Here is a 24799-nt window from a genome sequence, read left to right as displayed (position 1 = left end):
TGTCTCCCTTTCAAAAGTTCTTTACTGAATAATAAGGCGAACTTTTCATACTTTAAAACCCTATTTCATGCTTTGATTGGGGTTGGTGTGCATGAGGGGACAGACCCAAATTAAACCTTGATTGTATTATACATTATACATGTATATGTAATTCTAATCATTTTCCTCTATATGAGATAATAACCAATAATGGCTAAGGGATTGGTAATGGTGTTTTATGATGAACTAAAATGCTAATTGGTGATGTGACTACCTTGAGATGAATTGTGATTCGGCTTCGATGCTTTGAACTTTGTTGTTGTGTTTGGCCTAGCTACTCGGGAGGAAGGGTAGTTACTATGGATCCTAGTATGGTAATGCCTAGCCATTTGGGAGGAAGAGTGGCCACTGTAGGTTTGCTACCCGGGTGCGATTTATTCCTAGCTATTCGGGAAGAAGGATAGCCACCGAGAGTCTAATATTCCGGTGTGGTGCGCAGTCATTTTTAGGGAACCTCAAAGGTCGTCCCTTCGATGTGATTCATTCTTTGGCCTGTATTGGCATGTGCGATATCTTTATCTCTTTATGAAAGCATTACTGATGATAATCTGGCAAATTGAAAGGACATAATCGAAAGTTGTAAACTTGATAAAAATGGGTTCTCATTCATTTTGACAACCAAGTTAAGTAACTGTTTAACAATGATTTCACATGGTTTCCAGAACTGATTTCTTTACTTATTATTTTATCTGATTTTTATATGTGAAATTGTCCCCGAGACACTCACTGAGTACGAAGTACTAAAGCATATCATTGTTGTTTTTTATTGTATGTTAGGTAACGAAGAAGAGCAGGTTCGTGGAGACTAAAGCGCCAGGATAACTTGTTGTTGTTGTTGATTTGGTGATCCCACAAGCTCATTCGTGGGTCATCCTCTATTTATCCCTTCCATTTATTTATATTAGTTTTCCGGGTTGTGTCCCGATGATTAGACGGTCATTCTTTATTCTTAAAAGCTCCATAGTTACATTCATTCTGTGGGTAGTTGAAGAGTTGTTCGTAACTCTTTGGGCACTTGTTATGTTTTGATTAAGTTATATAACATTAAATACTTCCACTGATTTTTAATCTTGATATATTGATTAGAATGCATTTATCTATAACTCCTGATAATTGAGTAGTGAACCTTGCAGATTCTAGTGTTGGATATTGAATGTTTAGGCTCTTCCACTATTGTTCATAGCGTCGAATGCCAGTCACGTCTAGGGTGGGCTTTAGGGCGTGACATTTAGTTGCATTATCATGATTGTGAAATCGTATCTCTCATTTATTAGGAATTATCGGGTATAGAGGAAGGATTTGACTCATTCTTGATATTGTGGTATGTGTCCATGTGTGGCACGATTGGTACTGATATATTCTTATTGGGATTGATATATTCTCATCCGTACTCATGTATTTGGATCGGGTTGCACGCCGCAACACATATATTCATATATTTGGACCATGTTGCCCGTTCCGCAACATATATTGGATTGGGTTGCACGTTCCGCATCTTATATTGGATCTTGTTGCAGGCTGCAACGTACATTGGCCATTGCATATCCTTTTATTGCATATGCATTCATTATTATCATCTTATTTTACATCTATTGATCGGATATGTTGGTTGTACTTATGTTGTGGTTATCCTGAGGAATTGTAGGAAACTTGGCAAACTTGTGTTTAGTTGCTTCACCATAGGCTATGATTCGGCTATTTGATCTTTCCGTACTTGAGTTGCTATTCTTGGACAGTGTTGTGTTTTACTTGATTGTGAGCATGTCTATCTTTCAGTCTCGTACTATGTATATGTTAGCTAAATTTTATCGTCCTATGATACCTACCAGTACCTAGTGTTTGTACTGATACTACCTTGCTGCATTCTTTTATGAGTGCAGAGTACGCGACAGGTTCCACACCCTCTCCTCATGACTGGTTCTCGAGGCCTTTGCTGATGTGTATCCAGGGTGAGCACATGTATGGATGCGCTGCCCGGATGACTCCTCCTTTGTTACTTGTCTTATTTTCTCCGAGATAGTATTTCACTTATTCAGACTTATGTATTTCATATTTAGACTTGTCAGTAATGTAGTAGTGGCTCTTGTACTGCTTTAGACCAGATTCCATGGGATTGTATGTATTATTTCCGCACTTACCTCCTTATCCTTATTTATATCTACATTTGAGACTTGCAGTTCTGTTTTCTTAATTTCTTTATTGTGGTTTAATGAATAATTTATGCAAGGGTTCACCTACCAAGGTGGGAAATAGTAGGTGCCCGCATGACTTGTGCTTTTGGGTCGTAACAAGTTGGTATCAGAGCCTAGGTCACCTGCTCTATAAGTACAAGAGCATAGCTAGTAGAGTCTTGCGGATCGGTACGATTAGCTCCGTACTTATCTACGAGAGGCTATAGGAAATTTAGGAAACTTCAAATTCCTTCATTCTTTTATGCTACTTTATTCAAATTGGCATATGGAACATTCGAATTGGTATCTAATTTATTTCCATTCTCTCACAGATGGTGAGAACATGAGCTATGATCGCGAGGGACGAGGTGCTCGAGGCCACTGCTTGGGCCAACACGAGAGGATGAGGACAAGCTAGAGGCTAAGGCCGAGTTGGAGGCCCCAGCTAAGCTGGAGGTCGTGGTGCTGCACCATCCAGTGGCAGGGCTCGTGAGGCTGGACAGAGGCGCACTCGATCAGCTTCTCTAGAGCATCAGCCAGAGCACCAGCCTGCGAGAGAGCAAACAACTTGGCCGATCCAGTATTCCAGGAAACTATGGCCCCCATCCTTCTTCATCTCGAGGTGGTTCACAGACCAGAGCAGGAATACGTACTCCTAAGCAACGGCAGACACCAAGGATGCAGCCTCTTGCTGCCATGGCCCTGCTCATTGATGGTATACTATCCCCTGAGGGTACTTCTAGGCTAATAGCAGCCAGGTCATGACACTTGGGGATCAGGAGCTTGTTAGCAGATTCTTGAAGATGGAGCCGCCTAGATTCTTTAGTATGCCTAGTGAGGACGCGTATAAGTTCATTATGGATATGCATGAGAGGCTCTACAAGATGGGTATTGTGGAGTCTCATGGTGTGGATTATGTGTCTTTCTAGCTTCGCGGGGATGTGAAGACGTGACGGAGATATTTTATTGAGGGCAGACCTGTTAGTTCACCTCCACTCACCTGGGCACAGTTTCACTAGGCTTTCTTGGAGAAGTACGTGCCACTTACTTTGAGGGATCAACACAGGGAAGAGTTAAATCATTTACAGTAGAGAGGTATGTCAGTGGCAGAGTATGAGGCTCCATTCATATTTTTAGATCGATATGTGACACAATTGATTCCGACAGAGGAATAGTGGGTTTGTAGATTTGTTGGTGGACTTGTGCTTTCACTTCATATTGCTTGTCTTCAACTTGTGGCCATGTGGTCTTCCTTCCAGGCAGTAGTGGATCATTCTGTAGGTGTCGAGTCTTCCAAGGCTCGATCTTTTTGAGGGTCTAGAGAGAAGAGGCCTCGTTAGCATGGTGGGTACAGTGGTTCCAGTTATAGGCGTGGGGGTCAGTCTTTTAGGACCTATCCGTCACCCCCCAGCTATCCTGTTCAGTCTGCACTGCAGGCATCTTTTAGTGGCCCTTCTAGACAAAGCGGTTATGGGACCGGGCAGTCTCATGGAGGTTCTTGCTCTCGACCAACCGACCGAGGTGGTCCATCCGATTCTTCGGTCTCTGTGTATTAGCCTCCAGCCCCCAAATATTGTTATATTTGTAGTGATCCCGGTCAGTTCATCAGTGATTGCACCCGACCTAGACATAGTGGGACTCAGCAGGGTTCCCAGTTCCGCACCCCGAGGACTCAAGCATCTTCTGGTAGCCAGGGTGGTTCTTTAGTGAGAGGCGGTGCTCAGTCAAGCCATGGTGGTTCACATTCGTCCAGGGGTGGATATCAGTCTGGTAGGGGTGGTTCCCAGGTCTTCAGGGGAGAAGCGCAGTCAGGCCAGAGTGGCCTTGATGGTGCGCATTCCTATGCTTTTCCTGGCAGGCCCTGTTGACACCTAATTGTTGACCTCCTGTAATTTATTTTAATTACTCAGAGTCTTTGGAAAATAAATAAAATGAGCTATGCACATTAAAGGGTTTAAATAATTTTTATAAATTGTTCAGATCAATATTTTACTCCTTTGGATTGGTGAAAGGTTTTTTATGACATCACAAATTTATTTAGAAATTAATTGGTACTTTTATGACATTTATGAGATGCTTGTTAGATTTAATCAAGAGAAAAACAGTATTTTGTTTTAAACTAATAATCACTTATTTAATGGTTTAAATTATAAAAAAGTCAAAATTAGCAAATACTTTATTCCCTTCAATCCAAGGAGTTTGAGTAATTTAAATAGTTAACCATTTCACCCCTTTAATCTTTATCGTTGTGTTACACCTCGGAAAATTTCATGTCGTTGTATGGTAGATAGACTAATGCATGGTGAGAAGTATATGCTGTTTCTACAAGTAAGAAGTAGTACTTAACGGTTCTGATTAAGATTCCAAAGACGTTTGAAGCAAGAGAAGAGAGTCCGTTGAAGAATGTTAAGTATAAGTTGTGTTTTGGAAGAGTTTTGTAAAGTACCAAACTAAGGTTGACTTAATGATGTCTTGAAGAAGAGTTATAACGCTCCTTAGATTGCTAATGTAGTATTAAATAAGTGCTAAGAAGGTTCCATAAGGATTGGAGATCAAACGAAACGACGGAAATAATTTCAGAAAAGTGGGGTTATACAACCACTTATACGGTCCGTATAAGGGTCCGTATAACCAACATGAAAGATGTTTTCCATGATGGTGAAATACAGTCACTTATACGGACTGTATAATGTTATACGGACCGTATAAGTATCTGTATAACACCCGACAGGCTGAGCATTTTTCAAGTACAAAAACATGTTCTTACTTCTAATTTCTTATTTCTCCATCTTCTCTATTTCTCTCTAACTCTCTAGAATATTCCACTCACTCATTTACAAGGACTCAAGGGAAATCAAAGATCAATATCATCAATTCAAGGAAATCAAGTGAAAGGGAGTTCTCTAGGGTTGTTGGAAGTCAAGAAATTCTTTGGAAGTGGAGCTAGGGTTTTCTCCAAGTGAAGTATATTCATCAAAAGCCCATCCCTACACAATCAAAGGTGAGTTTTATGATCATTTCATGATATTAAGAATTTTGAGGGGTTGAAAGACTTGGATTATGGGAGAAATTAGAATATGGAGCTCAAATGTGAAAATAATGGTATTCTTGAATAGTAGTTTAACATGAATCATGACCCTTGATATATTATGAGTAAAATCTTGTTGTAGATGATACAAATGACGTTAAGGAAGTATAACATGAGAACACATACGGTGTTATGCCATAGTTATGGTCATGAATCATTTTGGTAAGAACTTGTTGGAATTGAATAACGCTGAACTTGAAGAAGTTGTTGATTACAATATTATGAATGTTGTTATGGATGTTTGGGAGTTGTTATATCATATGGAGAAAGTTGTAGAAATAAAGGAGATGCTGCCCAATTTTCGTTAGCCTTAGCTTAAGCTTAAGTATACTTCCGATTATCTAATTCTAGCACGATTTCTCTTGAATGTAGAATCGCGAACTTGGAAGGAAGCGTTTAGTCGGCAAGTTAGAAAGGCGAAAAGGTATGTGAGGCTAGTCCCTTCTTTTTCTAAGGCATGATTCCTATGACATGATTCCCTTTATTTTTCTCATGACCTTCTTACATTCCAGAAACTATGAGTCTATGTTATAAAGAGCTTCTCATGAGATAAAGATAAGAGATATGTTATGAACATGGTAATGATGGTGATGAGTCTACGTCAAAAGATTCTAGAGCTATTGATTCCTTGACGTTATTCATTGTTGTTACACTCACCTTATAATGATAGTTCCTTCAAGGTTGTCACACCTTAATCTTGATAGGGCATGATGGGCACCCGACTCTCATCAGAGTCGAGCGAACCCTTTAAACGTTCGCTTTACCAAAATCTGTCATTTCAAAAACTTTTAAAACATGAAACTTTTCCAAATAGAGATCATTGTCTTTATAAAGATTATGAAAACTTTCAATCAATTACGAACTTTAAACCAACTGAAGTCATCTGAAAATACAACTCTTTTAACATTTACAAATGATTCGCACTTCTCGACGCTCTATCCACAGGACATTGTCTGCAAAGTCTCTAACACATACAAAATACCATGACATAAGTACTTTGACCCGGCAACACTCCGAACTGAGATGGAGCTCGCCAATCCCGCTGGAACACCTTTAGCAAAGTCTTTTACTCACCTGGGTGTACCTGTGTGGCATGAAACGCAGCCCCCGAATAAATAAGGTCAGTACGGAATATGTACTGAATATGTAAAGCATCACTGAATCATAAACAAGGAGAGGCGTAACAGTAAACTAGTTTAGAGGCAACCCGGAGTAACCTGGAACATCATTTTGAACCATGCCATGTAGTGCCTTACACAAATTCTAGCATACACTATATAAGTATAGCATACCCAAATTCTAGAATACACAATGTGAATATAGTATCATATTAGTCCCTTCGGACGGCCACTTCCGGCATAGTAACAATGATGGCCCCTTCGGGCATGCCGCCGGCATAATAATGCTAGTCCTGGCCCCTTCGGGCATGCCGGTTCTGACATAACAATAATGATGATGGCCCCTTCGGGCATGCCGCCGGCATAATAATGTTAGTCCTGGGCCCTTCGGGCATGCCAGTTCCGACATAATAATAATGATGGTGGCCCCTTCGGGCATGCCGCGTCTGGCATTATAATAATGATGGCCCCTTCGGGCATGCCGCTTGCGACATAATAATACTAGTCCTGGCCCCTTCGGGCATGCCGCTTGCGACATAATAATAGTAGTCCTGGCCCCTTCGGGCATGCCGCTCGTGACATAATAATACTAGCCCTGGCCCCTTCGGGCATGCTACTTGCGACATAATACTAATGATGATGGTGTCAACACAACCTAATCCACAAATATCAATACAAAGAAATAATGCTATGGAGTGTAAACATAAGTCGTAATCGAAACGAAATAGTAAAATCTTGCACCCCCTTCGGAGTGGTTTTGAAAATCTAGATAATAAAATCTCGCACCCCCTTCGGAGTGGTTTTGAAGATCTAAATAGTAAACTCTCGCACCCCCTATGGAGTGATTTTGAAGATCTTAATAGTAAAATCTCGCACCCTCTACGGAGTGGTTTTGAAAATCAACTTTATGTTTCCTTTAGTACGAAACTAATTTTCTTGAAATCATTAGTAAACCACAAACACGTTTCAAGAAAATCCGAGTTAGCATAAGAAAGTTAACAACCATATGCACGACCAGAGTAGTGGGAAACTAAATGCACATAAATCAACTTTTAAGACTCGATGTATAAGTATACTTACCGACGCCTGAAGACTCAGAAACAAGTTTCGGGTCAATCCGACTTAGTATAAGAAAGTTATGAGCGTTTGAAGTACAGAACCTTCTACGAACGTTTCAGAAGCTATTTTTGGAAAATTAAAGCAACAATCATACCAAGTGCCTTTCAAATATCGTTATGGACATCATTCATTATAGAACCCCCCATGAACGTTTCTAAAACAATCCGAGTTCGCTTATGAAATTTATGAACGTTATTCATTATAGAAACTTTTACAACCATTTTCAAGCAATCCGAGACCGTCTACGAAAGTTTGGGACATTACTACTTACAGAACTCTTTAGACTTTTCTTGTTATTCAATCATACAATAAGCTCGGCTATACTAAGTATATTCACATCAAGAAGTGAATAAGAATCATTAACAAGCTCAGAATCAAGAATAGAGTCACCCCAAGATAAGTATCATAGCTTACTTAGCTCTAGGACATGCCAAAAGAAAGAAAAGGTAAGCTTTACATACCTGTCCCACGTCCAATTAGCCACGCTTATTCGTCCAAACTTGCTAGTCTACATTCAAGAAAATTGACATAATCATTTGACTCATTGACATATGTTTGTCTCAGTCCTTCAAATGAATTCATTTATATTCTGCCGAAATTTCGGCAGCATTTCCCCTGTAAATACACCATCCCCGAGAATCTAACTCGGCCAATTTATCAACAACAAATCCGAGAATTCAACTCGGCCAAATTATCAACAACAATACCAACAATCATATCTCCAACGTCAACAATTATTTCAAATGCATTCTAACACTAGCAATCATTTCTACACAATTCGACGACATTCCTTTTATATTCAATTCAACCAGACATAGTCAAGCTAACATCAATAATTTCACATTTAAGTATTAATCCGAAATCATTCTAACATGATTCAAGAACACTTCAAACAATTCAACCAACATACCCCTTCACCCGAAACCTTCCAAATTCAATAAGAACAATAACAACATATTTTCTTTCCTTCCAAATTCATGAACTATACCAACAATTCACATGCTAGCAACATTATTTTCCATAAACGCAAGAAATAGTTTTAAAATCACATTAGCTTCTACAACAACTCTCCAACAATTACAACTTCAACTAGAATTATTAAACTTTCATTTTCATCATAGAATCCATTACAACAACAACCAAAACACTAAGTAAAATTGATTCATTCTTTCCTACACAACACAACACATCCACGGCCACCACCCCAAAACACCAAATTCATGGTTTCCATCCATTTCCACACACTACAACATGTACAAAACATTCACATCTTACCTCTTCCACTTAACTCCACAACTTGGCTAGAGTTGTAATTGGCACAATAAGTGCTTTGCTTGCTCCAACAACTACTCCATGTTAAAGAGGACCTTCCAATTAGTAGGAAAGCTAGAAGAAAATATTTTTTTGATTAAGATTTTTGGACCTCAATTTTTCCTCCACCATGGCCGAATAGGTCTCTTGGTCCTTCTCCAAGTTTCTTCAAACTTCTATGGATGAAGATGAATAATATGATCCAATTAGTCTTCTTTTAATTATTTATTTTGCATCCATGTGGGCCAAGTCCCACACCCTATGGACGGCCCACTTGGCCCCTTTTGCTCCAAGACCATTTTTTTTTTTTGGAATTCATGAAAAATTATTTCTCCAATTTCCAAATTTGCACTTAGCCTTCCTCCATATTTTCTATGAGTCATCTTGTGAATTTCCCTTTTTGCCCTTAGCCTTTCTTAATATTTCCACATCAAAACTTTCATGAACAACTTATGTGCTAAACAAGGTCAATAATATAGCCTTGCCCTTAACTTCCCGTAATTATTTTGAATTATCCGAATACGCAAAATACGGGATATAACAAGGGTGAGGCGTGATGATGTATGACTACTCCATAATGGAATCGGGGGTTCTCGACCTTACGTCACCCCGATAGGGTTATAGCTTATCCTTGAGTTTTTATGCATGCATTATAATAAGTATATGATGATGAGATTACACCATGCCTGCATGGCTGGGCAGACACTGCTAAGGCAGGCGGCATATACACTATGTCTAGAGGGCATGGGCATACAGGGAGGTGGCCCAAAATCCTAGGAGCTACTCAGCAGATTTACAGGAGCACTCCATTATTCCGCAGGTGCCATTTTTGAGATATTATCTTGTGTGTGTGTGTGTATATATATATATTTGGGCACGACGGGTCCTTATGTCTCAGTACTCTAGTAGAGGCTCGTAGATACGTATGTGTAGGTAGTAGATATCCCATGGTGACTACATTGTATATTCTTGTATATTGTTTTTGCAGCCGTGAGGGCCTATGTACATTTACGTATTACTTTGAAGATTATATGTGTTCGGGATGAGTATGATGACCAGTATAGTGAGTGGTGCTTGGTAGTCAGCGCCGGGTACCCGTCATGGCCCCTAGTTGGGTCGTGATAAAAGTGGTATCAGAGCAGTTCAGTCCTAGGGTGTATCTACGAGCCGTGTCCAGCAGAGTCTCATTTATGGGTGTGAAGCGCGCCACACTTATAAACAAGAGGATGTGGGGCATTTAGGAAAAATGGCCATTCTTCTTCTTATTAGATCGTGCCATAGAGCCATGTTATAAGATTTTCTCCTTCCTAATTGTGCGTTATGATTTCAGCGATGCCGGTATAGAGAAAAGCCACCGCCGCCTAGAAGGGCAAGGCTGCGACAGAAAGGCGGATGGAAAGGGAGCTGCCAACGAATGTAGAAGAAGGTGAATCCCAAAATGAGGCTTCATCCAATACCTCCCACACTCCGCCGATTTTAGAAGAACAAGAAGGGGCTTCAGCTCCGGCTCCTATGCCTCCAGTCACTCCGCCGAGTACTTCGGGTCAACAAATGACCGAAGTTATTCAGCTATTGACATAGCTAGTTGCCGCTTAGGCTCAATGGCAGAGTACGAGTCCAAGTGACAGAGCGACTAGTGCTAGAGCCCGTGATTTCATGAGTTTAAATCCTTCAGAATTTTTCGGGTCAAAGCCGGATGAAGACCCGCAAGGTTTTATTGATGAGATGCTAAGAACGTTGAGAATCATCCATGCCTCCGATACTAAATCCGTGGAGTTGGCATCTTATAGACTCCGGGATGTGGCGGTTCTTTGGTGTAATAATTGGATATCTTCAAGAAAGGAAAATTCACCTCCCCCAGTTCGGCAAGAGTTCGTATATGCTTTCATCCGCCACTATTTGCCACCCGAGGTTCGTCGGGCCAGAGCAGATAAATTCTTGAATTTGAAGCAAGGGAATATGAGTGCCCGGGAGTATAGCCTTCACTTTAATTGGTTAGCTAGGTATGCGCAAACTAGATAGAGTGCACAGATTTATGAGTAGCTTAAGGCCACATTTGTTCAAAGATTATTTGACAGCTTCATTGCAAGAAGGGATGGACATTTCCCGTATTCAGGGCCACACCCAAAATTTAGAAGAGCAGCAACAGCCACAGAGGAGTGAGTGTGATATTCATAGAGGACAGAGCAAGAGGGCTAGATCTGTCGGTGCTAGTAGTTAGTATAGAAGGGGTCTGGGGCAGCAGTATTCCAGATATTTGGTGTTACACCCCGTACTTCCAGATGAACGTTCGCTAAGTTTAAGTACAAGTACATGGAATTATGATCAAGATGATCCATCTTTCGGGTTTAAGGAATGGCATAATTATTAGGTATACTTATGGATAAAGTGATATATGAGGAGTTCTAGGAAGTCTCACGACCAAATGGAGTTGAAGAAATAAGCTATTGAGACCTTGAATTTTGTGGAAAATATGAAGGGAAAATTTTGGGCCAACTTTGAGAAAGAATATCTTTTAGTATATGAGAAGTTTTGAAGCAAAGCAAAAGCCTAAAATGAAGTTCGTCGAGTCTAGTTTCCAACGCAACAAACCGTTCATCATACGACATCGGAGTAGAGAATTATGGACATTGCAATTTAATTGCTGAATTGAGATTTCGGGTTAGGCATATAAACAGGGGAGATGCTGCCCGAATTTCGGCAGATTCTAAAGGGATTTTAATTAAAGGCTTAATACAAGTGTATGATGGTGAGTCTAATAATAGTATGAACGATTTTATATGTAGATTACAAGTCAGGAGATAAGTGGGAAGGTCAAGGAGCAAGATTCCAGGTATGTTAAGGCTAAACCTTTCTTTCTTAAGGCATGATTCCTTTGTTGTGAACCTATATATGACATCTTCAATAAACTCATTTCTAAAAGTACCAAAGCTTACAGTTCTCGATGTTCTTGTGATATCCTTGAGCTTGTTTCATGGCTATTAATGTTATTCATTGATGTTGATCTCATGTTATGACTTTGTTCCTCCAAAGTGAGACGTGTTCATGATGACGGTTCCATAATAATAATCCAACGAATTTAGGAATAGGTTCTTAAGGAATGTCTTATAGGAAATGAGTAGAGTACTAGCAGAGGATCTTTAATGAGGTAGTTAATGCTCGAAGAGAGGTTCATGTTGTATCTTAGGATTTGGTTATAGTCTAGTCAAGTGGGAAGAAGTACTAATGGCCAGAGATGTTCTTATAAGGCTTATATGATTATGTCACTACTACAAAAAGGGCCTTTAGCGGCAATTATTTAGCGACAATAATACAATAGCCGCTAATTGATCCTTTAACTTAAAAAATTAGCGACAAAAGCATATTAGCCAGTCACAAGTATCCTTTTACCGACAATTAAAATAATTTACCACTAAAAATGACTAATTGAAAGCAATTTTAATCATTTTATCTTCCCTCCAATTCTTTCCCCAAATAATTAACTATTCCCTCCAAATTATCAAAAAATCTAAAATAACAAATTCTCTCAATCAGAACCCTTACGCTCAATCTCCAGCCGCGGTTATCTCAATCTCCTCTGCTGCTATCTCAATCTCCAGTCGCGGGTAAGCATCTCAATCTCCTCCCTCGCATCAGTTTATGTGGGTATGTCTATTTTGGTTTATTTTTCCTATTCATACTCGCTCAATCAGAACCCTTATGCTCAATCGCATCAGTTATGTCTTTTTCATCAGATCTAATGTCACACCTTTGTTTTGTTTGATTTCTGAATTTAATTTCCTCTTTAATAATCGAAGAAGCAATATTTTTACAGATATTAGCTATAAAGTGTGTCTTTTGTGGTTAGTTTTCCGATTTGTCTAAGTTCTGGATTTTGGGGGTGTAAACTTTGGCTATTTTGCTAAGTTTTGGTTATACCTTTTTATTTTTTTCTTAATTTTGGCAATTGAAGGGTCACTATACATCAATTTTTAGGGATTTGTTTTTTATCTTTCATGAATCCTAGGATTTCAGATAGATTGTGTTTATAATGAAATTTCAACTATGTGTACAACTATTCTCTAATGTCATAAAACATATGTTTTTTAAGGAGGTAGGCGTTTCAATGAATTGCGAGGTGGCGTTGTTTTTGCAAGACTTTGAAAAGACGAGTTCCAAAATTTCAAATACAAAGAAAAAAGAGAAGCTAGTTGTTGCTAAACAAAAATAAAAGGAATGTTTTGCTAGAACTGTTTTCAGAACAGAATCCTTGACGCCTTTAGGAGCTTCATTCATCTCGTTCACTTTCTTGTCTTTCCCGTCGAAGTAATCTACTTTCCATTCATCCAAAACTTGTGTTTACGTCGACTTGTGATGTTCAACTATGTCAATTTGTAAAAATAAAGTTTTTATGTTTTTGCCAACGCGGTTTTGTGATATCTGACTGCTGATAATTGACTGAATTAGTTCACCTATTTCTCCACTGTTTCTACTGTTTTATCTTTTGTTTCACTGTTGTGTATGGTTAATTTGTGTTCTAGGTGCTGGCGCACCTTGAATTATGTTAGGAATAAAAAAAGGTTTTGTGAACGATCAAGTACTTGCTTTTATGATTATTGAATTAGATATCACTTTATCCTTAGTTTTTTCCTATCCTTGTTCACATCATGAAGTTAATTGGCTACTTCCATTGCAGCTACCTCGGCTTTTCTTCCTTAGTTGCATGTCTTGAAGCCATGTTTTACACTCTGTAGCTGAAAAGGAATCAAAATATTATGTTTTAGTTTTCAGAATTAAAACTACTTTTAAATGCGTTTTCACCTTCTAGGCTCTAGCGACAAAGGCCACTGGCTATTCCTACAACCATCATCGATTGAGTATGATAGGTTTTGAGACCAATACTATATCAAAATTTACAACCAAAATCCAAGAACTTAGAAGCAACATTGTTGAGTGATTAAATTCAAGAACTTGAAGCAACAATATATATTAAACCCTTTTATGGTTATGATCAGGGTAACTAATGTGAAGTAAAATCTGTCCAGCCACTAAACATTTAAGAATCGAAAGTAAAATCTGTCCAGCAACTTCATTAACAACTTATAAAATGCATAATCAACAAAAAATGAACTCTTTGTTGCTGATCAGGTATTGCATTTTTGGCAAAAAAAAATTAGTTTTCTGATGGTTATTTGTAAAGACAGCTCTATTCTTTAAAAAATAAAATTTAGAGCATTGTGAAGTAGACGTTGAGATAAATAGATATTTTATATAGCAGTCATGGAAGAAACTTATTAGCAATCATGGAAGAAACTTACTCTTTAGTTTCTTTTTGTGTTTTTGAAAATTCGTAAGCAGCTACTATCTTTCAATTTTACTGGCTCACTAAACAAGCTTTTAGTTTTTTTGCTACGAGTGTAAGTTCGTATAGTTATTCATCTCATTTTGTTCCCTGTAGGAATAATAATCCCTTTCTCCATATTTCTATGACATCGTTACTATATGATAGCTGTTATTTGTTTTAACTATAATGAATATGACAACCTGTAGTACCTCTAGTGCAGCATTTCAATGTGTTCATTGTATGCTAAAAATGGAATTTATGACATAGCTTTTGTACTTCTATTATCCATTATATCATAGCTTGCAAGTATCCTATAAAGTACCTAAATGTAGATGTTACATATAGTACCTTTTCTAACTTCTTTCTTTTTCGTCACAACATTTTTCTTTGTCTTCTTGAAAATGCAGAATTGTAACAAAATTCTTGAATTTCCATGGAAAATACTAGGATTAGAAGCTGGATCAATTGCGATAGACTTAGTAAAGAATATTTGGATGGAGTAGAGAATTTTTTAGATCATGCATTTTGTGAAAAACGTGATGGAGGAACAATTCCATGTCCTTGTACAGAATGTGTGCTACACTATGAAGTAAATCGGGCAACAGCATATGATCATCTTGTGGTTAATGGCATTATACCTTCATATGATACTTGGTTTTGCCATGGGGAGTATCTCAATAAATCCAATAAGAGTGCAGAAAATGATGGCAGACAAGAAGCTTTAAGGGGTGGTGATATGAGACGAATGATACACGATGCTTTTGGAGGTAGTACCCCGTTAACAAACAATAACATTAGCGATGGAGGAGAGTTAGATCCAAACGTAGAAGAAAATACTCATAATCCAGGAGGAAATCAACGTCATCCAGAGATGGATAAGTTTGAACGACTTATGAAAGATACAAAGGAGGAATTATACCCTGGATGTAAGAAATTTAGTAAACTTTCGTTTTTGCTACATCTTTACCACATAAAAGGGATGTTCAGATGGTCAAATGAATCTTTTAATGCCTTGCTTGGTCTATTGAAGGATGCATTTCCTGAAGGAGCTAAGTTGCCTTCTTCCTTATATGAGACCAAAAAAATAATCGAAGTCTTAGGCTTGAAGTATAGTAAGATTCATGCCTGTCCCAATGATTGCATGCTTTTTAGGAATCAATTTGCTGATAAAAAAGTAAATGAATGCTTACTTTGTGGGGCTTCTAGATGGAAAAACAAAGATAAAAAAATTCCAGCCAAGGTCCTAAGGTACTTTCCTCTAAAACCAAGATTGCAAAGGTTATTCATGTCTTCAAAAACTTCTAAACTGATGCGATGGCATCATGAAGAACGAAACAAAGATGGAGTTTTACGACATCCAGTAGATTCTGAAGCTTGGAAAACTTTTGACAACAGATATTCAAAATTTCCTAGTGATCCCCGTAATGTTCGTCTAGGATTAGCTTCTGATGGATTTAATCCATTTGGCACGATGCGATCTGTTTATAGTACATGGCCGGTGATTTTGATGCCCTATAATCTTCCACCATGGTTGTGCATGAAACAAGAGTTCTTTATTCTGTCCATGCTTATTCCAGGACCAAAGAGGCCCGGAAATAACATTGATGTCTTTTTGGAACCTTTAATAGAAGAATTGAATGAATTATGGGATACAGGGGTAGCAACCTATGATGCATTTTCTAAGGAGACATTTCAAATGCGAGCAACTTTGATGTGGACTATAAATGATTTTCCAGCATATGGTAATCTATCTAGATGGTGTACTCATGGTCAATTTGCCTGCCGTTCTTGTAACATAGAGACTCAATCTAGAAGGCTCAAACATGGTAGAAAATTTTGCTTCATAGGCCATCGACGTTTCTTGAAGCCGAGTCACAAATATCGAAATGATGCAAAATCATTTGATGGGACTAAAGAATCAAGATCTGCACCTCGTCCATTATCTGGGTCACTAGTTCTAAATCAAGTTAGAGGCATAAAGTTTACTCTCGGGCAATCATCTGATGAGGTAAGTGGGGTTAGGAAAAACACATGGAAAAAGAGGAGCATTTTCTTCAATCTTCCTTATTGGGAGTATAACTTGATGCGTCATAATCTTGATGTGATGCACATAGAAAAAAATGTGTGTGATAACTTGATTTATACATTGTTAGGTCATGGTAAAAAGTCAAAAGACAACTTAGAAGCTCGATTAGACTTGAAGGATATGAAAATAAGACCCAGCTTGTGGCCTCAGCGTCGGGCAAGTGGGAGGACATATCTTCCTCCTACTTATTTTACAATGTCTCCGGCAAAAAAGGAGTTGTTTTATGAAGTACTAAAAAATGCCAAGTTTCCTCATGGCTATGCTTCTAATATCGCTCATTGCATTCGCAAACGAAATATATCAGGGCTAAAAACTCATGATTGCCATGTTATAATGCAAGAACTTCTTCCTCTTGCATTGCGACGTTCAACAGATAAAAAGGTGAGTTCTGTTATAATTGAACTATGCACATTCTTTCAAGTTCTTTGTGGCAAAGCGCTTAAAATAGAAGAGTTAGAATTACTTGAAGAAAAAATTGCCTTAACACATTCTAATATGGAGAAAATCTTCCTCCCATCATTCTTTACTGTTATGGTACACTTGGTTATTCACTTGGCAACTGAGGCTAAAATTGTAGGGCCAGTACATCATCGCTGGATGTACCCAATTGAGCGGTATAAAAAACAACATTGAATTTATCGCATATATTGAGTTATTAATCATAAAAAGTGATAGCATTACTATATTTGTTAGGTACTTTGGTATTTTGAAATCATATGTTCGTAATCGGGCATGCCCAGAAGGTTCAATAGCAGAAGCTTACATCGCAAATAAGTGTTTGACATTTTGCGCACGATATTTGGAAGGTGGTGATTCAAGGTCTTATTGGTCGAGAAAAAGTGATGATGAGATTGAGAATCTGACTGATAGAGAAGGATGTCTTTTTCCTTCTGTTGGGGAGCCTTGTGGCGTGATAGATGTATTTGACTTGGATGATAAAACATGGTTGCAAGCACATCGACATATCCTTTTCAATTGCGAATCAGAGGTGGTTGAGAATTATAAAAAGTGAGTGGTATATCAATTTCTAAATCTGTGTATGTTACTTTATTTGATTACAGAACTGATATACTCCAGTTACATGATAGTGAACATATTGCTGAAATCAAGAGATTATATCGTAAGAGTCGTCTTAGACCTCATCAACTTGAGCGTTTGCATTTTGATACGTTTCATGAGTGGTTCAAGGAGCAGGTAAGTAGTAGGATTAAGTCAATTATATCTTTAAGTTATTGTCCCTGTACTTATATCGATATTTATAGTCGTATATTTCTATTTGGTTAGGTGAAGGAGTTGGAGGACACATCTAACATCCCAAAGGATGTTCTATTCCTTGCAAAAGGGCCAGCTTACGTTGCAAGAAGATTCAATGAGTTCAATATAAATAATGGCTACCGATTTCGAACAAAACAATGTGAGGAGTTCATGAAGACACAAAATAGTGATGTTATGGTCGTTTCAAAGACTGAAAGTTATGCAAGTACAAGTGACAATGCTCCGAAGTCTGCCAATATCACCTATTATGGTCGATTGAATGATATTATGGAGTTAAATTACTATGAAGAATTTAAAGTTGTCTTATTTAAGTGTGATTGGGTTGATGTAACCAAAGGTAGAGGAGTTAAGGAAGATGAATTAGGTTTCACACTTGTGAACTTCTCACACTTTATAGACTCTGGCAATCGAGGAAGTGATGAGCCTTTTATTTTTGCAAACCAAGCTCAACAAGTAATATTTGTGCAAGATCCTAAAGATCGTGAATGGTTTGTACCTAGGCCAATTAAACCTCGAGACATTTTTGATATGGGAGAGAAAAATAGTATGCAGTTTGAGTCATCAATGCAAAGTGATGCCACTGACTTAATAATATTAGAAAATGTTTGTGATACAGAATATGAGTGTAACGATTGGGTAAGAAGCGATGTTGATGGGATAGAAATTCATGTGCCAGATTCTCAAACTCCTCCAAATAAAGGTGAAGCAGATGTTGATGGAGGAAATGACATTGAAGATGAAAGTGATAATGAATAAAATGGGTGCTAGTTATAAAATATTTAATTCTTTTTAGTTTTATTGAATTACTTATAGGGATGTGGTATTTATTTGATTTTGAACAGTGAATAAGATATAATTTGTATTGTTAATTAAAGTCACATATTAGAGAACATGCATCTTAGTCAACTACAAATTATCATATATGTATTAGTGGTTTATCCAATATTTGAATGAATTCTCTATGCGTGCTTTTACTTATATTTTGTTGATGTTGCCTTTGTATTTTGAGACACTGATATGATCTTATCATCGGATAGTAATTTTGTTTTCTGGTGCGTAAATATCTCATAACTTGTGAAGTATCTTTATAGCAAGGCTTTAAGTAATTAGTTCAATTTTGAGGTGGACCAATGCGAACTAGAGCTGGAAGCAGATTTGAAACTGAACAACATGATGATGAAGTTGTACGACTTTATATGGAGCAATTGATGAATGGTCAAGACTACTCTCAAGCTGAAACACATGATGGTCAATCTAATGAATTGAGAATAACTGACACTGAGGAGCAACAAAATGATGAATCAGGTAACACTTTTATATCTAGTATTAAGTCCGATAGATATCCTATTGGAGATGGTATGTACAGGTTGTTACTGTTATTTTCTTCGGTCTTTGATGTTTTCTAGTCTGTTCATCTAGACCATCTGATGTCCCAAGTTTGGTCCCTTGGTGTATCATCTATGCCAAAATAGCAGTAGTAGAGTGCCAGATGGACAAACCATCTGTACTGCTTGCTGGTGCTGTGTAGAACCCTTAGTTCTTGTCCTTGAGCAACTTGTTGTATCATGTGTATCTTGTATTTTGTGTCCCAAGTTTGGTACACCAGCTGAGCTTAATCAGAAGACATCTGGTGGCATTATTTTCCACCATGCTAGTACCTGTTGTTCATAGACAAACTACAACCTTGCTGCAAATAGCCCTTGCAGCCTTTGTTGCTTTTTGCTCCAGTGATGCAGTTCATCATCTGCATATGAACTGCAGCATATATTTCCTCTTGCTGCATCTGTTCCTTTCTTCCAGTAGAAATTGCATAGTCACTGCAGCACATCTGAGATCCCAGCACTGTGTCATCCCAAGAATGCTGCTGTACCAAACCTTGTGTAGTTGTTGCACTTGCTATCAGCAGTGCACCATATCGTTTAGTCCTCCACAGTAATCATCACCAACTCCCTTCCCATATGCCTCTTCTTCACATCAGCATATACCAGTAACCAGCACTACATAGACCACTAGTTCTGAACTCTGCACCTTCTCTTCACAAGTTGTCCTCATCCACTAAATATGTAGAAGAACCAGCAGCAGTTGCAGTTTTGAATTAGTAGCACCTATATTGACAGCTCCCAGATCAGTATCAATATTGAGCCATGTTAGTACTCAACAAGATTTTTACTGCATGCTATGTGTTCTGTGTAAAATTTTGTCTTACAGTAAGTTCATGTTCCAACTATATTGCCTACATCTCTGTTAGCTAAATGTTTAGTGAGTTTTCAAGTTCTAACTTTAAAACATCTTGCATCTTCTTAAACTAAACCTTCAGTAAGTTCTAACTGTTAAGCATATATACATGTTTTTCCTGGTTTATAACAATCTTGATCAAGTTCTTTAAAAAATGGAGTAGATAATGTTTGTTATATTGTGAATGAAAAAAGTTGAAATAAGTGAACACAAGGTTGATTCATTTCATTCATCTTCTAGTTCGTATTCAGCTACACCATAATCTCATACTATGGTTCATTAACCTTTCATTTATTTTAAGCAACCATCTCTAATTCTTAGCCAAGACATTTACTAAAGATAGCAACAATTGCTAGTCTTTTAAATGTTGAAGATTGTCGCTCTAAGAAATCTGGTGGTTTGCTTTTTTATTTCTGTTTGAGTGCTTTTAACAATGTCTATAAGATTATTTATCTATATAATCTTACAGTAAGTTCAAGTTCCAACTATATTGAGCCATCTATGAAGTTTCGACTTTCTAGGAACTAAGGTTCTATCTATTTGAAGTTTGCATGGTAATGCTGACAATCCCATAAAAGCAGGGATTGTGGGATGGTGGTGGTGGGAGGATCAAATGAATAAAAAGAGGTCTTTGTTGGATGTTGCATTAATCTCTGATCATCATCATCATAGCAATCAGATGCTCAGTACTTTTTTTCTTATTCTTTATCTTCACCAGGTTCTGCTGACAGAACTGTAAATTTGGATCATTTTTACTAATAGTTGCAAGCTTGCAACAGCTGTTTCCTTCATCTCATAGCATGAAGTTACCATATCATTTCGTAAAGAAATAGGATCAATGGGATAATAAACTTCAGCTATGAAACTAAAATGTACCAAGTCTTGTGCTAACCATCTGTAAGCAATCCCTCAGCAGTAGTAATATTTGCATTCCTGATGGCCTTATTTCCCATTTTGTCACAGATTTCTTTCCACTCAAAACCTGCAAAAAAGAAAACTGGATTAGTGAAAATATATATCACCATTCTCCCCTCCGATTGGATTTGAGTATGATGATAAGACTTTCTCCACTTCCAACCATCAGTCCTCCTCTTTATCACACCAGCAGCAAAAAAAATGACCAGCTCTGTCCATTATTTCCAAATTTACACTCTGTCCTTTCCTATCACCAAGCCCCATCCCATATCATTTCCTCCATACATGTGAACCTCGTTCTTTTACTACGATTTTTTAGTTGTTGATAAAGAAATGATAGTTGCTGGTGTTAAGCGTTAGTTTTTGAAAGTAAAATGTTCGAACTTTATCTATTCAATTGAAAAATACAAAATATTAGTATCTGCTACTGCATAAAATGAACACCATCATATGCATCAAGTCTGTCAATAGTGATATGTTTGTTTTTCTTCATTCGGCAGGTCCCAACCAAATACACCTTGGTATAAAAAACTCTCTCCAGTCTATTTTAACTGATTTTGTTTGGCTATTAATAAGATCAAGAAGAAAGATTCAATTGGTTATTATAGTGTGCAGTTGGAACAATAAATCATACATTAGTCAATTTTCCTTCTTGATAAAGTAAAACACTTTCAGTAGTTTTTTTTTTGTTCGATGTGAAGTCATTACAAAAAGTAAAAAAAGGCAAACTATTGAGCAAGCCATAACTTTCCTAAATCTTCCGATTACTGTACCTCATGTCGAATAGCAATTAATCTCTTTGATACTTATCAGTGGCCATCATGCTGACACCATTGCTACCATGGTAAATGCCACAACACAAATAATGCTACAGGGAGGACCACATAAAGACTTGATATATAACCATTCTGGTAAAGTTCTTGGTCAGTAAGTACTGGGGACAAAAAAGAATCATCACAAACTTCTACTGTTCCAATAATTAATGTGTAGTTTATGACTTCAACTAACTCATGACCTTTGAATCTTTTCCATGTTAGATACTTCGGAAAAAAAAGAAGGTTCGTGGGCCCACATTACTAAAAGAAATTTGGAAGTTGCCTCCAGGGAATACAATCGCTGTGCAGTTCAATAGTCGTAACCAAGCCATTAAGAAAGATGGTCGCAAGCTTGAAAGCTTTCTAGGATTTGTTGCTAGAACTCCAGAACTAACGCCGTTACATATACATGATTGGAGAAGCTTTGACAAAGACGAAAAGAAGAAATTGGTAGAGTTTGTGAGAGTAAGGAGTTATTATTATCTTATAATTCATGACTCTTATAAGACATTATTTCCATTTTACATGATATTATCTTACAGTCATTTTCTTTTATTTTTCAGAAGAAGTTTTCTATACCAACCCATGGAGAAGAGTTTGTCATAAAGTCAATAGGAAAGAAATGGAAAGATTACAAATGTGATTTAAAAAGTGTTTATCTGACAAAATTTAAGACCAAAGATGTGTTGTTGAAGAATAAACCGAATCGTATACCAAGGGATCAGTGGACTGGTCTAGTTTCCTATTGGGTTTCAGAAAAAGCTAAGGTATCATCAATTTTAGAAGTCTTGAAAACATATAAACCAAGCAAAAGATATTTCTATATATAAACTATAAGATTTTTTCTATGTTTCAATGGTAGAGGCGCAGCCAAACAAACATAAACAATAGGGCGAAGCAAAAGATGCCACACACAGGAGGATCAAAAAGTATTGCCACCTTGATGGATGAGAAGGTATTCTTTTATAGATTAAAGCATATAATATTTTATGACACTCTTTGTCGTTCTTATTTGACATCATTCAATGTACCAGGCTGAAAATGGGGTTGAACCTACACGAGCATAGGTTTTTATATTAACTCATAGACCACATAAGGATGGTAGACCACTCGATGAGGAGTCTTCGAAGACAATTGTAAGATTTTTCTTCTCTTTTTTTATGAAGTAGGGTAAAATTTATTAATAAAGTACCAATAAGGATTCACGTGTATTAAGTTATAGTGCCAACACATCCGAGCTTTCTAAACTTTATTTAACCGTAAAAGTAGTGTCATTGCAACCTCTCCAGATAAGAAAAAATAATCTACTTTATCTTCCACAAAAATAATAGTATTTACTGTTCAATTGAAAAAAAAGGAAAATGTGTTCTTGTTTGTGTTTTGTTTCATTATTATTTACTTATGTTTGGTTACTTAATTGAGCAGGACATGATCAATGAAAAGTTGTGTAATAGTGAGGGATCAAATGAGCAACCTCCTCGCTCTGTTGCTTGGGAAGGGGATGTGTATTGCCAAGTGTTGGGAAATGAAAAAACTGGTTATGTTCGTGGTTTAGGACTAGGTCCAACTCCTTCTGTACTATGGGGTAGTAGATCTTTTGGAAATAATGTTGAAGAGGACTCATCCAATGAGATTGTAAAAAGGTTAGAACAAGAGGTAACAAAGTTAAAGGACATAAACGGAAAACAAAATGAAGAACTGAGTTTGGTAAAACAAAATCAAGAGAAGTTGCTATCTGAATTAGCATGGCTGAGAAAAGCCATGAGTAGAAATGCTCCTAATGAGTTATCTATACATCAGAATATCAATGGAATTTCTGATGACCAGGTAACGATTTTATACGTTGGAGACATTTATTGAATTTTAATATTACAGAAATAATGTTATCTAATATGTTAATATTTTTTAGGTTCCCGATGCCAAGAGTGGCCATGAACGGGGACAACAATCACCACATATGTTGTTTAAAGGACAGAGTGTTGCTGAAAATATTCCATCTTCTCACGGTATTATTCTTGTATTTAAATATGTGTACATAGTACTCCTTTTCTGAATTGTGCACAATGTATTGGTGTTATTGCTACTTTGTTTGTGCTGCTTCCTATACATGGTTGTCCATGTAAGCTTGGAAGGCTTCAGGAGGTTGTGGAAGTAGTGTTTGCATTTGGAGTTGACAAATAGGAACACCTAAGGATCTGAATGAATATATCTGATGCTCCTTCCTGGGTATTGTTGTTTGTTGTTGTTTTTGTGGCGAGCTGTCTCAATCTGTAGTCTTATTGACAAGTGAGACTATGGCAAAAATTTTAAGAATTTCAAGACTTAGTATAATTTTGAGTCTGACAAATTTCACAGTATATTAGATCTATATGTACTACTTGTTTTACGTCAGATTTCATTTTTTGATATTCACTCATTTTATTATTTCAGGTCATACAGTATGATGTTCGAATACTATGTGGAAAATTTCAATATTATGAAGAGTTGCTGGAATTGTTGGAGGGCTATGCATTTAGAAACTTGTTATTGCTAGTATTTGACAGGAATTGTTACAATGACCTTAGTTATTTAGTTTAAACACATTATATTATCTTTTAGTTCGCTAGTTACATTAGTGTTATGAGTTAGTACTTGCTTTTGTTTATCTAGAGTTAATGAAGTGTATTGCACTTTAATGAATTATAATAGTGTGTTTTATGAGCATTTACCATTATAATTGTCGATAAAGCCATTTTACAAATGGGTTTAGTAGCCATTATAATTGTCGCTACACAATAGTTGTTAAACCATGTAACTTTTAGTTGCAATTTATTTGGATTTAGTGGCAATATAAATAGACGCCAAAAGTGTTGACAAAGCCATTTTGGAATGAATTTAGTGGCCATTATATTTGTCGTTAATAATAGCCATTAAAGTAGGTGAGTTTTAGCGGCAATTTAATTGGAAAAAGCAACAATAACAATAGACGGTAAAAGTATTGATTCAACCATTTTTGGAATAGATGTAGCAGCCATTATGATTGCCGCTAAACAATAGCCATTAAAATAAGTCCTTTTAGAGGCAATTTATTGGATTTAGCGGCAATTGTATTGGATGCTAAATGGTGGGTTAGGCCATTTTGGAAATGGATTTGGCAGCGATTATAACTGTCGCTAAACAATTACAGCCAAAGGATATGATCTTTAGCGGCAATTAAATCAACATTTACCGGCATTTTTCGGTATTGCCGCTAAAACCTTTAGCGACCCCAGATACGGCAGCAAAAGTTTAATTGCCGGTAAAAAGGTATTAGCGGCAATTATAA

General features: G+C 37.2%; 2 protein-coding genes across 2 annotated transcripts; both read left to right on the top strand.

Annotated features, from left to right (window-relative positions):
- Positions 1-2888: 2888 nt before the first annotated feature.
- On the top strand, positions 2889-24211 carry LOC132639574 (uncharacterized). Its single transcript, XM_060356013.1, has 13 exons — positions 2889-2968; positions 3799-4040; positions 12280-12451; positions 16949-17263; positions 17344-17449; positions 17540-18835; positions 21718-21960; positions 22059-22262; positions 22358-22450; positions 22530-22631; positions 22921-23322; positions 23405-23501; positions 23926-24211. Exons 1-6 carry the CDS (start codon positions 2889-2891, stop codon positions 18284-18286), a joined length of 1662 nt encoding a protein of 553 aa, XP_060211996.1. The 3' UTR covers positions 18287-18835; positions 21718-21960; positions 22059-22262; positions 22358-22450; positions 22530-22631; positions 22921-23322; positions 23405-23501; positions 23926-24211.
- LOC132639573 (uncharacterized) lies at positions 21014-23676 on the top strand. The gene is made up of 8 exons (XM_060356012.1): positions 21014-21035; positions 21181-21278; positions 21718-21960; positions 22059-22262; positions 22358-22450; positions 22921-23322; positions 23405-23512; positions 23620-23676. The coding sequence occupies exons 1-8, from the start codon at positions 21014-21016 to the stop codon at positions 23674-23676; spliced, it is 1227 nt and encodes a 408-aa protein (XP_060211995.1).
- Positions 24212-24799: the final 588 nt, after the last annotated feature.

This window comes from Lycium barbarum, chromosome 5 (genome assembly GCF_019175385.1).
Source record: "Lycium barbarum isolate Lr01 chromosome 5, ASM1917538v2, whole genome shotgun sequence".
NCBI lineage: Eukaryota > Viridiplantae > Streptophyta > Magnoliopsida > Solanales > Solanaceae > Lycium > Lycium barbarum.
The sequence above is the reverse complement of the archived record's forward strand: the minus strand, read 5'-3'. Positions and strand labels throughout refer to the sequence as shown.

Excerpts from the sequence above, each read along its gene's own strand:
- LOC132639573 (XM_060356012.1), top strand. The coding sequence starts at position 21,014 with ATGATAGTTGCTGGTGTTAAGC. Across the intron at positions 22,263-22,357 it reads GGGTTTCAGAAAAAGCTAAG|AGGCGCAGCCAAACAAACAT; the intron begins GTATCATCAATT and ends TTTCAATGGTAG. Across the intron at positions 22,451-22,920 it reads CCACCTTGATGGATGAGAAG|GACATGATCAATGAAAAGTT; the intron begins GTATTCTTTTAT and ends TTAATTGAGCAG.
- LOC132639574 (XM_060356013.1), top strand. The coding sequence starts at position 2,889 with ATGCAGCCTCTTGCTGCCATGGCCCTGCTCATTGATGGTATACTATCC. Across the intron at positions 17,264-17,343 it reads GTGGTTGAGAATTATAAAAA|TGAACATATTGCTGAAATCA; the intron begins GTGAGTGGTATA and ends GTTACATGATAG. Across the intron at positions 17,450-17,539 it reads ATGAGTGGTTCAAGGAGCAG|GTGAAGGAGTTGGAGGACAC; the intron begins GTAAGTAGTAGG and ends CTATTTGGTTAG.